Below are 14,162 nucleotides of genomic sequence, written 5' to 3'. Positions count from 1 at the left end.
AAATTAACATTATCTATGTTGTATTTTATTTGGACTTTGAGTTTGATACCTCTGGCCTCAGTCATATATTAAGAGCACGGGATGAACAGACTGAATATTCCAAAAGATCTAGAAAATTGCCTAAGACATAAACAGTGATATAAAATGAGAAGCATGATACACAGTTATCTAAACAATGTTTTGTACAGAGTAGGTGCTAAAGATCTATCTGTTGAAATGGAGGTAGTAAAGAGATCATAAATCCAATGAAGCATTAAATTATAACACTCCAATCCTTTAGCATTTATGGGTTTTTGATTTTTAAATGTATTTCAGAGATGTAGTAATGATACTTGGAAAGAGTACTGGGCTATGAATTCAAACATTTAATTTTGAATTTCAAGTCTGGGTAAGTTGCTTGATCTGTCTGAGCCTCAGTTTCCTTATCTGTCAAAAGTATATTCCAGCTGCTAGTAAAACCTGTCTCACTAGGTTTATTATGAGGAAAATACTTTGTAAGCTTGAACTCAAATGTGAATTACTGTTGATCTCTATTTGACAGATGAGGAAACTGGAGGCAGGTAAATTAAATAACCTGCCTGGGGTCACAAGGTTAGCTAGTGACAACTGGGATGACAACACAGATCTTTTGATTTCTTATTCAAAATTCTTTTCACAACATAACATGTTAAAAAAATTATAAAACTGCCTGAGTATCAGTCTTTTTCAATGTTAAATTCCCTTCCATGTGGTAGAAATAGGTGCTCTGAACCACAAATGTCTATCAAGTAATTTAAGAAAATATTTCAACTCAGTAGTTACAAGGACAAACAAGGGACAGTGGCAAACGTGCAGGGTTGTTGGTTACTTACATATAACCTTTGAATTTACTGAGGTTATTGTTGGGCTTCTCACACACAATCTTGTTCTGAAAGACTTCTGGTTCAAACTCCTGTAAGAAAGATTATACCATGAGTTTATCTCATTGGGTGGAACCAGTTTTTAATAGGATCATCAGACAAGCTAATCACCATAAGAACCATTCCAAATTAGTGGCCCAGCAAGGGGTAATCCCTTCTTTGCCATCATCTGAGAGTTGTAATACAGTGGAAGAAAAAATTAAATCCTCATTATGGGAGAGAAAAGAGACTAAAATAACCTATGTGTACTTGAAAGGACAGTAAAATATACAATAGGGATTGTCTAGCCTGACACCTACCATACTGCCTACTGGAGTTTAGATCTTTTTAGATTCCCTCCCCCATTTTTAAAAGTTATTATAGTATAATAGGGAATATAAAAATATAAAGGAAACTGTGCAAACTTTGCAAGAAAGAATCTGTGCCTAGGCAATGAGGGATGAAAAGATGTTTAAGAATGTCATAGTCTCTGCCTTCAAGGAGCCTGCATACTATGTAATGGGGATAAGGTATATATGTAACTAATATAAGTATGGACTGATAGGAGCAAAGGGAAAGTTGGCCTCCAGGAAAATCTAAGGGAGAGATTGCTACCCTGAGTTGGGGAGGGATTGGAGAAAGCTATATGAAAGAGGTAATATTTGGGTTGAGCCCTGAAGCACTAGAAGGATTCTGAGGAATGAAGATGAGATATACTTTATTTGGTCTCATGACTTGAATTAGAGAAAATATCCATGTTTGAGGATTTACAAAATTAGTACTTGGGAAACATGAACTTTATTACCATATAGAACAGCAAGCAGAAAAAAACAAAAACATACACACACATAATGACAATACAGCCAGAAAGAGTTTGGTCATATACAGGGTCAGGGTGACTCATGTACCCTGGCAAAAATCTCTGTGAAAGTATATACAGAGGATTCAGCAGGAAGTTTTATACCCTAAAGATGAACTAGGTTGAGAACAGATAATTGAATTCAGATATGGAAGGTGACATTTTGAACCACACCCAGGATGTGGTAGAGAAATGTTCTTAGTCACTTATTGATACCAGACTTGGGTAGAGAAGTTTCCTAATTGGGATCAGAAATTGGGGAGGGTCTGGATCTTTGATGGAGAACCCAGAAACGAATGTGGACTAGAGTTTCATCCAATCAGGAGCCAAAATCATTTAAGTGTTTGGCACAGGGTCAGAAGAAGTCATGACAGTAGACAGGACAGGACGATTCAGGCTGTCATTGCTTAGTGTTTATTGTCATGAGGATTTACTTAACCTAAGTGACTCCAGATTGGAATTCTATCACTTAGTTCCAACATCAAACAATAATTTCAAAATTCCTAATTTTCATAAGAAGAGAGTATATGAATTCCAACGAGGCTTGTGGAAATGGACTGAGATTAGAAATGACACTGAGTTGGTGAAACATTTATAAACAGTTTGACTGGAATGGAGCCTGGAATGGAGGGAATCAGGTGAAATAATAATGGAAAAATAAGCTGAAGCTATACTGTGTAGGAAGGACCTTAAGAGCTGGTGATGAGTTTGCATTTTTATCACAGAGATAATAGGGAGTCATTGAAGTTTTTATTGTGGGGATAAAATAAGATGATGGAATTTGAAAGCACTTTGAAAAGCTGTTTGCCTATATGAGGTGATGGTAGTGGTGTTTTATGCATGGTGCCATCAGACATGTGGAAAAAAAAGCTAGCATTTATATTGAACTTTAAGGTTCGCAAAGTGCTTCATAAATATTATCTCCTTTCTTCACAGCAACTCTGAATTTAGGTGCTGCTATTATTTCCATTTTGCAGATGAAAACATTGAAGCATAGAGAGGTGAAGTGATTTGGTAGCATCAAACAGCTAGTTAAGTATATGAGGCAAGATTTGAATTCAGGTCATCTTGGCTCCGGGTCATTTGGTGGTTCAGTGGGTAGAGTGCTGGGCCTGGACTCATGAAGACTCATTTTTATAAGTTCAAATCTGGCATCAGACTCTTACTAGTTATGTGACTCAAATGTGAATGTTACTTGAGTAAAGAAACCTAATGAGACCTTGGGAATGATGCTCTTCCTTAACCCTATTTGCCTCAGTTTCCTATTTGCCTCAGTTTCCTCATCTGTAAAATGAGCTGGAGAAGGAAATGATAAGGTACTTGAATTACTTTGCTAAAAAAAAGCAAACTAGGGGTGGCTAGTGAATAAAGCACTGGCCCTGGAGTCAGGAGTACCTGGGTTCAAATCTGGTCTCAGACACTTAATAATTACCTAGTTGTGTGGCCTTGGGCAAGCCACTTAACCCCATTTGCCTTGCAAAAACCTAAAAAAAAAAAAGCAAACCAAAACAAACTTTTAAATCGGGTGAACAATACCTTGATTCCAGCTATAATACTCTAATTCACTTTATCCTCTGAGCTTCTAAATGAGGTTGAAATGGAATTGAAATATACTGAAATAGAACTGAAATAGATTGAAATATAAACTCTGAAATATTTTATAAGGGGGATCATTCTGGGGAGCCTCTTGCAATCCCCCTTATAAGTATGTGGCATGAAGGATAAATGTATCATTAATTTCATAGAAATAAAGGGCAAATATATATTAACGAAGGCAGCTTTTGTTTCCTCATTTCTAAAATGAGGATATTTAAACTTGTTCAATTTGGCTCATACAAATGAGATAATAGGTATAAGTTGTACGATGATCAAAGATTAGAGCTGGAAGCAATTTTAGAAGGTTTCTAGTCCAACTTCCTTATCTTAAAGATGAAGAAAATGAGGTCTGAAGAAGTGGTCTCTTATGTGACTATTCAAGGTCATATTGCATCATATGACGCAGTAAGAATTGGAACTCATCTCCTTCCACCATCTGTGAGGAGGCTTTGTAAATGGTAAAGCACAATTCAACTGTAAGTTATTTGACTAACCATAATTAGACTGTGATCTCTTTGTGGGCAGGTACTATTTTTTACTTTTCCTTGAATCTCCAGGATTTAATATGGTGACTGGCACAGAAAAGGTTCTTAATGGATGCTTTTGGACTGACCATTACCATTCAAAAAGCAAAGGATTTTAACTTAAAAAACAAATTATAAATGTGTTGACCAAAAGACTTGTAGCAATGATGTTTTAGATCAGGCACCAACATTTCTAGGGTATTCACAATAATACTCAGGACAGAGAAGAAACAATTGAGTTTAGCACCTAGTTAGTAAGATTAAAGCATGCCAGGCTTCCTCTCCCCCAGTAGGTACATCCCAAAGGAGTTGCTTTCCCATCTCCCATAGATAGCAGCCTCATAGTTGCCATCTCTATCTCACTGGGCTGTATTTCCTTTCTAGAATTTTGTGTTGTCTCCCCAGTCCTCATAAATTTGTCTTTAAAAGTTGAGTTGAGGGCGTATTTTTGTCCCATTCTTTGGCACCAAAACTGAGTAGATACATTTCTCCCCCTGAAATAAATCACTCATCAACTAGCTCCTAAAAACAACACCATTTCTCCCTCTTGTATTAATTCTTTTAGGGACAAGAAATTGTTGAGTTCCAAACTGGTGATAAATAATGCTGTAATTTGTCATTCCTTTTCTTGCCACTGGTGAGGACACATGCTTCACCTGCTTTTTACCACTTGCCTCACTGTTGAATTTTGAAATTTAAACTTACCCTCAAATGTGAATGTTACTTGAGTAATGGAACCCAATGAGACCTTGGGAATGATGCTCTTCCTTAATAAATCTGTATCTTTAATTTTAACCTCTGGGCATCATAGAACATTAGGGATAGAAGGGATCTTAGAATTTGATTTTCTGGTGAGGACACTGAAATGATTTAGTGAAGGTTACCCAGGACTCTGTGGCAAGGTTAACAGCTCAGACCACTTATGCTTTTTCCCCTCTACCACAGGATGGTAGACCAATGAAGGGCAAAACTGTGTAGGACCAGCCTCCCTCCTCCCTTCCTCCCTTTTTACTTGGTGCTGGAAGTAATAAGAAACCAATGGGTATTGAGTCATCAAACAAGAGCATGAAGCAGTCAGACCTATGCTTAGAAAAATCATCACTGAAATCAATCAGATGACAAATGATAAAGGGTTGAATGAGGGTGGTGGCTTCCTTTAAATTAATGTTCTTTAAAAAAAATCATGTTTACTTCCCAGTGAATCCTTATTTTTTTTTTTATCCTCATACTTGACATAGAAACTTCCATTGGGGAAAAAAAGAATTACAATTAAGCAAAACAAATCATCAACAAATTGCAAATCTGACATTATATATCTTATTCTGTTTCTAGAATACACCTTTTTTTTTTTTGCTAAGAGGGAGAAGGCATGCTTTGTCATCAGTTCTCTTAAGTCACAATTGCTTACTGTTGAATTTGGTTGTTCTTGCCTTTATAACATAGCCTTTCTCCAATCACATGACCACCACCCTCATTCAACCTTTCCATCATTTCTCTTCTGGACAATTGCAATCATCTTCTAATGAAACTCTCTTCCTCAAGGCTTTCCTGCTTCTGCTCCACTGTCCATATAATTGTTAAAGCAATTTTTCTAAAACCTAAGTTTATATCATGTGCACACTCAATGCTCATTGTTTGCCTCCTGGTTCATATATAACCTGCTCTATTTTGCATAAATAACTGTTCTTTACCTGACTGCTGCCTCCCTTTCCAGGGTTCCTACACTTTACTTCCTTTTATGTACTGTGATCAACTAGACAGATCTATTTCTTTTTCTGAAACATATCATTCTCTTTCCTATCCCTGATTGCTCCCATTCCTGGAATGTTCTGATCCCTTCAATGTGACCTCCTGGTTTTCCTTGCTGCTTTCAATTTTAATATTCTGTAGGAAGTCTTTTCTGGTCCTTCTCTAGGATTACATTTTATCTACTATTTATATGATGACTGGCTGGCCAATTTACACGTACACTTTGCAAATATATTAAACATATTAAAATGTTCTTCTCAGTGTCTAGAAATATTAAGAAATACTATTTCTCTGACCTAAAACTTTTGCCCTTTGGGAATGTGAGAACAAAATCTTAAGACTTTCTTTTGAAATGGAGTATGTATGATAATATAACTTAGCTTGATGGTTTCAGTGACTAGTACTATGACCCACCTAATGACTATATTTTCTCTTTTGAAATGCAAGATTAAGATATTAATCTAGGGGGTGGCTAGGTGACATAGTGGATAAAGCACCAGCCCTGGAGTCAGGAGGACCTGGGTTCAAATCCGGTCTCAGACACTTAATTACCTAGCAGTATGGCTTTGGGCAAGCCACTTAACCCCATTTGCCTTGCAAAAAAAACCCCTAAAAAAAAGATATTAATCTAGGAGGGGGAAGTGGAAGACCTTTCATAAGCATATCAGGAGAGAATGGTGAAATGTAGATATACTCAAATAGATAGGTGATAACATCGCTATGTAAATTCCTTCAATGATGCAGATAGTAAACCATCATGGCTGCTAATCTAGTCCAGTTATCATCCAACACCTCCTACAGTCATCTAGGGGACTACCCAACATGTTGGAAACTTTTCTTACTTTCTCTTGATATATCAAGGATGCCAAAAAACCACATAAGCTGTCCATGGGTGATTTTTAACTCTTGCCATATGGTCAGTTCATCTTCTTTTTTCACTCATAAATTTGATCACATTCTCTATTCTGATTCTTTGTAATTTCTTGCTTGTGATGTGGGATTCTACTCACACCTGTCATGTTCTTCTACGTGAAGAAAACTATGTTGCAAAATGTGGCTTAGGTTAGAGAAATGGAAGAAGTCAAGGAATTGTAGATTATTTTGAAGTGTCATGCCTATGAAGCATGAGTACTTTAGTAGAGTCAAATGGGACATGATGAGTATCTGTTGCTCATTAAACAACAACAAAAATTCCAATCATAATGACTCTATTATTAGACAGGAAATGATGTTTATTGATTTATGATAGTCATATCATACATGTATACATATATACATAATATTGAAAGAGATATATACTAAAGAACAAATAGCACTTAGAAAGCTGGAATTGAGAAAAATAATTATATTGGATCAAGTAAACACCAAGGATATTGTTACCAATTTTCTAAAAAAGTAATTGAGTAGACATCAATGACCATGAACTTATAATGTCTACTACTTAATTTTTAGAAACATCTTTATGAAGGTGATCTTCATATATATACCTACATACATATATGTTTATATAGTATCCTTGGCAAAATATGAAAAAGGAGTAGCAGATTTTTACAAATGATATTCAACTATACATCATATTTTTGGTTCAGTAGTTGACTTAAGGGTGGCTAGGTAGCGCAGTGGATAGAGCACTGGCCCTGGAGTCAGGAGTACCTGAGTTCAAATCCGGCCTCAGACACTTAATAATACCTAGCTGTGGGGCCTTAGGCAAGCCACTTAACCCCATTTGCCTTCCAAAATCCTAAAAAAAAATTTCTTTTAAAGGCCATGGGGTTAAGAGTGACTTGCTTAAGGTCATGCAACTAGGCAATTATTAAGTATCAAAGGCTGAATTTAAACTCAGGTCCTCCTGATTCCATAATATTGGGATGGTTATATCAGGCTCTGTCTGAATCAACTGTGGTGTGGAGAACATTCCAGAAATTGAATATATAAAGATTGCAAAGTATAGTTGTATAGTTTATGGATGGAAGTAAAGTCTAAGTAGATTGAAAAGGTTGTAAGGGACAAGACTTTAGAGGCCAAGTAGAGGGGTTTATATCTGATCCTAAAGGAAATAAGGAGTCATTGGACTTTTTTGAGTAGTGGTATGCCATGGTCAGAATTGTACTTTAGGAAAGTCACTTTAGCAGATGAAGAGAGGGTGGATTAGAATGGGGTGGTTCTTGAGGCAAAGAGTGATCAGCTTGAAGGCTATTGTCATAGCTCAGGCGAAAGGAATTGAGGGCTTGTACCAGATTGATGGTTGTGTAAATGGAGAGAAGAAGACCTGAGAAAGGAGAACTATCCTAACACCTCTCCTTCCCATATAAGTCAAGGTAGTTTTTTCTTAAACCCTTCCTTCAGACTTGGTTCATTCAGGCTAATAAAAAGTCTATAATGATATTTATTCATTTTCTGAGAATAAAAAGCCATGGAGAGGTCAAGAGGCCTTCTGACAATGGATTGGTAGATCATCATGGTTAATTTAGGGAAGCTTTGCTCACCTGGGTCAACTAAAAGTTTCTTCTGTTTATTGCTGAGTTTCTTTTCTTGTGCTATGCTAAATAGATCTCTTTTGTTAACTGTTGAATGACTGAAGAATGTCTCATTTTACTCAAATACTGGTTCTAAACTATCAGGGATTCAACCTGAGGCAGACTGGAACAGGGTATATCTGAGAGATATGGAGAAGATAGAAAAGACAAGATTTGACAAGAGATTAGATCTATGGAGTGAGTGTGAGTGAGGCATTGAGGATGACATCAATTTTGGAAGCTTGAGAGACTGGGAAAATGGTGATGCCCTTGATAGTACTAGGATATTGGGAAGAGGGGGAAGATTTAGGGCAAAAGATAGTGAGTTCTGTCTTGGACATGTTGAGTTTAAGATGCCTACAAGTTTAAAGTGACCAAAAGGCACTGAGTGATGTATGACCAGAGATCAAGAGAGAGATTAAAGCTGGTTATATAGAACCAGCAATCATCTGAATAGATGATAAGTGAACTCCTGGAAGCTAGTGAGATGGTCGATTGAGATAGTTTAAAGGGAAAAGAGAGGACCCAAGACAGAACCAGAGTATGTTTTGGATAAAGATAGAGCAAAGGAGACAGAATGAGCAGTCAAATAGAAGAGATAATACTATCATCTAGGAGGAGAGGGTGATTGATGGTTTCAAAAGTTGTGGAGAAGTTGAGAAAGATGATGATTGAGAAAAGGCCTTTAGATTTGGTAGTTAAGAGATCACTGGAAACTTTGGATAAAGCCATATCAGTTATATGATAGAGTCAGAAGTCAGATTTGGAATTTACCAAGCTGGAGAGGAAGTGATGGCATCTAGTTTGGATAGTTTTCTCAAGAAATTTAGGTGAAATAGGGAAGATTGAAGGATAACAGAGATAATCAGATTGTGAAGGTTTTTTTCCTTTTCTTTAAGGATGGAAGACATTCAGGTAGGCTTGTAAGCATCAGGCAAACAGACCTATCATAGATAGGGAGAAACTGAAGATTAAAGATACAGTTGGTATAATATTAGGAATAATTTTGTAGGAAAAAATGGAGGGGGATGGAATTCTCAGAAAATCTATTGTTTAATGGGTCCAACTGTCTTTATCAGAAGCAGGACCCTGACTTTCTAGTCAGAGTTAACTCATCTTGGAGAAGCATGTGAAGTAATTCATCCAGTCATCAATTAATTAACAAAATTTGTTGAGTACTTACTATATAGAACATTATACAAGTCACAAAGAAGTTCTCTTTTGGAGTTTGTAGTTTAGCAATTAGGAGAATGATTTTCTTTCTACATCTGTATGTTCAGTTACTAAAATTGGGTCAACTAATGTGGGGAAGTCTAAGCAGTGCCAAAAAGTTCCTTGACTTCAAACAATGGGGCCCACATGTACTTTTGCTTATTCTATCCCCAACCTATTTCTCTAAGTTTGTCTCTTACTAGCCTCAAAAATTTCTGTCCTGCCAAATCAAATTTCACTCATTGTGCCCTAAATATGTTTTACCTTTCCTGTACTTTTGCTGAGGTTACTTTTTGCTTATGAAGTTCCCTGACCCTTCATTTCATTCTAGCCAAATCTGACCAATTATTCAAGGCCCAGTTTTAGCCTCAACTCCTAAGTGAAGCTTTCCCCACTTCTCTGGTCTAAAATGACCTCTTCCACCTGGGTACTCTTATAGTATTCAATGTCTCAGTTTCTTATTGAGCACTTACAGACACCAAATCTGGGTAATTCTGTGGATATGGGAACCTGAGCTTGAAGCTACAAGAGATTCAATGACTTGCCCATGATCAGACAGCTAGAAAATAGTTGACTCAGATAGCATGTGAACCCAGGTATTTCTGACACCACATTCAACACTTTAACCTTTAAGTGGCAGTAGCATTCCATACTGTTAGTGGTTTTTTTTTTAATGTTCATTTCTTTCTCTCCCATTAGAGAACAAATTTTTGGAGCATGATAATAATGATGATGATGATTATGATAATAAGTAATATTCATATAGTACCTACCACATCCTGGTCTTACACATTTTATCTCAATTGATCCTCACAATCACCCTGGGAAGAAGATGCTATTATTATTATTCCCATTTTATAGATATGGAAACTGAGGCAAACAGAAGCTAAGTGACTTGCCTCAGGTTATATACATAGTGTCTGAAGTAGGTCTTGAACTTGGGTCTTTCCAACCGCAGACTCAGCACTCTATCTACTAGGCTGCCTAGCTGCCTCTGACCAGATTGTCTTACACATTTCCATATCCTACAGAAGATGTGGCAGCTAAGTCTAGTACCACCAAGAGCAACTTGACTGAGAATAGGAAGAACTTGGTCCCACTGACAGAGCTATCACTCTCAAGAACTATGACCTTAGACCAGTCACTTTTTCCTCATCTGTAAAATAAGAATAATTTTGAGTTGGGATAGAAACTGTGAGGATTCATGGGACAACTCATTTGAATATATGGAAAAGTTGGCTACATCCCAAAATAAGTGTAGGAGGATATCCCATGGACAAATAATATGCACTGTTTGTAAGAAACTTACTTTTTTGTGAAGGAATTTGACTGAGACCCTTAAAGACCCCAAACTAGATCAGATATACTACAACTGGCTGATGTGGTTAAAAAGGACTGGCTCTGGAGTTGGAGGACCTAAGAATAATTCTCACTTCTGACACTAACTACATTTGTGACCTTCAACAAGTTACTGAACCCCCTCAATTTCTTACTTTTTAAAATTAAGGGATTGAACCAGGTAGTCTTTGAGGCTCTTTCCAGCTCTGTGTTCCCTATGAAATTGAACATAGTAGAGTTAACCAAAGACCCCTGAGGAGAGTTGAGGTTGGCATTTCTTGTTATAGAGATCCCTCAGTGATCAACACAGCTGAGTTGGGCTTCAAGCCCGGCTGATCCTCTCCTCTGGGGAGCTGCACATTGCATGGTAAATAAAGCTGTACCAAATCTGCAGTAAGTTAGTCAAAGATCATTGATTAGGTGATTACTATATCCTAGGCACTGTATTAAGTGAATAGCATAGATTGTCTGAGAAACTCTCCATCCTGGGTTCCAACACTAGGGAAGGTGATGAATGGGACAAAAACAAAAGTGCTGCATAGCTCATGAGGTTATTATGAGATTCAAGTGAGATGATGGAGGTGAAAACATGCTTTGAAAGTGCTAAATTATAATATAAACATAAGGGTTTACCTCTGTTCTTAGCAAATACTTTCCTTCAAAGAATGATTGTACTAGAAAGTCCCTTAGAGGGCAGATAATTCAATTTTCTTTGGTTTCAGAGAAGGAAACTAAGGCTGCTGGTTACCTATCCTTTTCCAGTGTCATGCCTATTATCTCTGAGGGGCAGCACTGACCCTAGCTCTGAGAACGGCTGTGACGAATTGATTCACAGCATTTTTCAAATGCACTCTGGAATCTATCTAGTTCACTCTGCAGATATAAGATTTGCTTCCATCCTTTTTTTTTTTAACTTTATCTTTTCTTGAGGGTTTTTTAAAAATCTGGTCTATGTTTTCTTTCACAGTATGACTAATATGGAAATATTTTGCATGACTACACATGTATAACCTATATCATATTGCTTATATTCTCAATGTGGAGGGAGGAAGGAATTTGGAAGTCAAAGTTTTTCTTTTTTCTTTCTTTTGGTAAGGCAATGGAGTTAAGTGGCTTGCCCAAGGCCACAGAGCTAGGCAATTGTTAAGTGTCTGAGGTGAGATTTGAACTCAGGTACTCCTGACTCCAGGGCTGGTGCTCTATCCACTGCCTACCTAGCCACCCCAGAAGTCAGTTTTAAAAACAAATGTTATAAAATTGTTTTTAGCTGTAACTGGGGAAAAATAAAATTCTACCATTAAGAAAAATTTTAAAAAGATTCACAAAGGGTAAATAAAAAATATTTGCTTCCTGGTGATTTTTGCTTTACTTTTGTTGATTGAAAAATGAACACCCAGCTGTATTCTCTGCTCTGAAGGAGCCTTTAAAAAAGTGCCTAGGTTCTTGATTTGGGTGTTGATAAGATCCAGATATCAGGATAATGTTCTGCTGATGGATGCCTGTAAAGTGTGGTCTGTTGGGCTAGGAGTTGCAGTTCAGGCCAAACCTAGGAGAGAGTGACATAAAGCGTGCCAGAGAGCCAGGGCATCTGGAAAGCTAAATCTTATCAGGTTGTCAAGGTAAGAGAAAGACTCTTTAAATCTTTGCTATTGATCTTGTAAGTGATTGAGTTTTTCCTCCCAGCACTAATATATATTTTTTCTTAGGCTAGAAATGCACCTAAATAACTTACTTGACCTGTAAGAATCTTATCTGATAAAATGCCTGCACTTTTTAACTGTCACAGTTGGAATAAGTTGGAATGACTTTCAATATAACAACTGAGCAGAGTGAGCACTGTCTGGTTCTGATTGGGGAAGTTTTTGTCAAGAGTGTTGTATAAATTGCCTTGATTCACACCTGCCTTCGTGATTAGCTAAAGGACAGGAGATTAGGATGAAGGGAAAGTGGGGGGTGGGGAGAAGACTTTGTCTCTGTCTAAGGTAGTTAGAGTTTTGACTGGGATTCTTCCAAAAGAAAGTTTCAAATATACTGAGAAAACTGATTCCCTTCTCAGATAGAGGTTCAGTAACATAATGCAAAATACATATAAATCCGAATCAGGAAATCTGAGGCTTTTTCTTTTTGGAAATGTCACTAATTTAGCCATGTAACTTGATTGCAAGTAAATGGGATTCAGTAATATTCCATATCTGCTTACCATCTAGGCTTGAGTCTGAATTAACCTTGAAAACACATTTTGGAGGTCACCTTCACTTAACAATACAACAACCAACAGTGGTTGGGCTAGGTGGTCTCTCAAGTTCCTTCCAGATCTTGGTAGAATTGGGTTGACAAGGCCCAATAGAAATTTAGGCACCATGATTTCAATTTAGGTAGCCTCATAATCCAAAGGTCAGTTTTCTTGGCATAGTTAGCTCTTGGAGAAATTCAGGATAGATTGCATGGTATGGTTTATAAGGATATTGGCCCAGGAATAGGTAGAAAGAGGTAGATTTGGGGGGGCAGATAGGTGGTAAAGTGATAGAGCACTGACCCTGGAATCAGTAGGACCTGACAAGAGTTCAAATCCTTCAAATCCTCAGTTCCTTGAGATTTTCTTGCAATGCTAGACAGTTTATTTTATGTTTATTCAAGAGAAGAAATTGATTTATAAGAAATATTCTCATAGATTAAAATAGAATTTAGAACTAGAAGTACTCAGATAATTTGATATATCATCCCTTCATTCTATTAGTGATTTTTGAAAATTAATCATTTATATGTATTTTAACATCAGAATAATTTTACAAAATACTGCTCCCAACAAATTCTTCATTAAAAAATTTCAGGTAAACCCAATGGGCAAAGTTTTAGACTACATGTGATATTCTGTTCTTCCAGACCTTGGCCTCTGTACTAAGACTAGTTATTGCAAATATTCTGAGTTTGGTAACATTTTTGTGCTGCTTCCATTTACATCATTACAGTCAAGTATATATATATATACATATATATATATATATATATATATATACACATATATATATTGTTTTCTTCATTCTAATTCCTCCTATTTTATTAATAGGGCCTGGAGAGATGACTTGGCCAAGGTTATATAGCTAAGTTAGTGGCAATACCAACAAAAGGCCCCAGATATCCTGCTGATTCTTATATGCTTTGCATTATGCTATTGAATCTCTATCTGAAAAAGCAATCAGCTTTCTCAGTAGTTTGAAAGACACATAAACTTTCTTTTGTGAGAATCTCAGCCCAAACTGCCTAATTAGGTGAAATGTCCTCCAAAGAGCTTACTATGGGAGAAATGGGAATCAATTAAATTAGATCTAGCTAAAAGAAAAACTAGTCTTTAAACAGGGCAATAAATAGATGAATAAAATTATTAGATTAATAGATTATGCTCCTTAAAATCCATGAGGTGATTTGAAGCCAGCTACAACAAATGAGCCCTGAATTCCCATTGGTTAGACAAAGGATATCCAGGAATATT

General features: G+C 36.8%; 1 protein-coding gene and 1 long non-coding RNA gene across 6 annotated transcripts in view; one reads left to right on the top strand and one right to left on the bottom strand.

Moving 5' to 3' along the window:
* The window catches only part of ATP10B (ATPase phospholipid transporting 10B (putative)), a 304,974-nt gene that overhangs the window by 86,253 nt on the left and 204,559 nt on the right, over nucleotides 1-14,162 (bottom strand). For all 5 annotated transcript variants that reach the window (XM_074212482.1, XM_074212485.1, XM_074212483.1 and 2 more), the window contains one exon: nucleotides 852-931. In XM_074212482.1, the coding sequence (XP_074068583.1) occupies nucleotides 852-931 (80 nt within the window). The remainder of the gene's footprint in view (nucleotides 1-851; nucleotides 932-14,162) is intronic.
* Nucleotides 1-14,162, top strand: part of LOC141506066 (uncharacterized) — an 84,587-nt gene that overhangs the window by 53,391 nt on the left and 17,034 nt on the right. The window lies entirely within an intron of this gene.

Source organism: Macrotis lagotis, chromosome 1 (assembly GCF_037893015.1).
Source record: "Macrotis lagotis isolate mMagLag1 chromosome 1, bilby.v1.9.chrom.fasta, whole genome shotgun sequence".
Lineage (NCBI taxonomy): Eukaryota > Metazoa > Chordata > Mammalia > Peramelemorphia > Peramelidae > Macrotis > Macrotis lagotis.
Note: the sequence above shows the minus strand (reverse complement) of the source record. Positions and strands in the feature narration are given on the sequence as shown.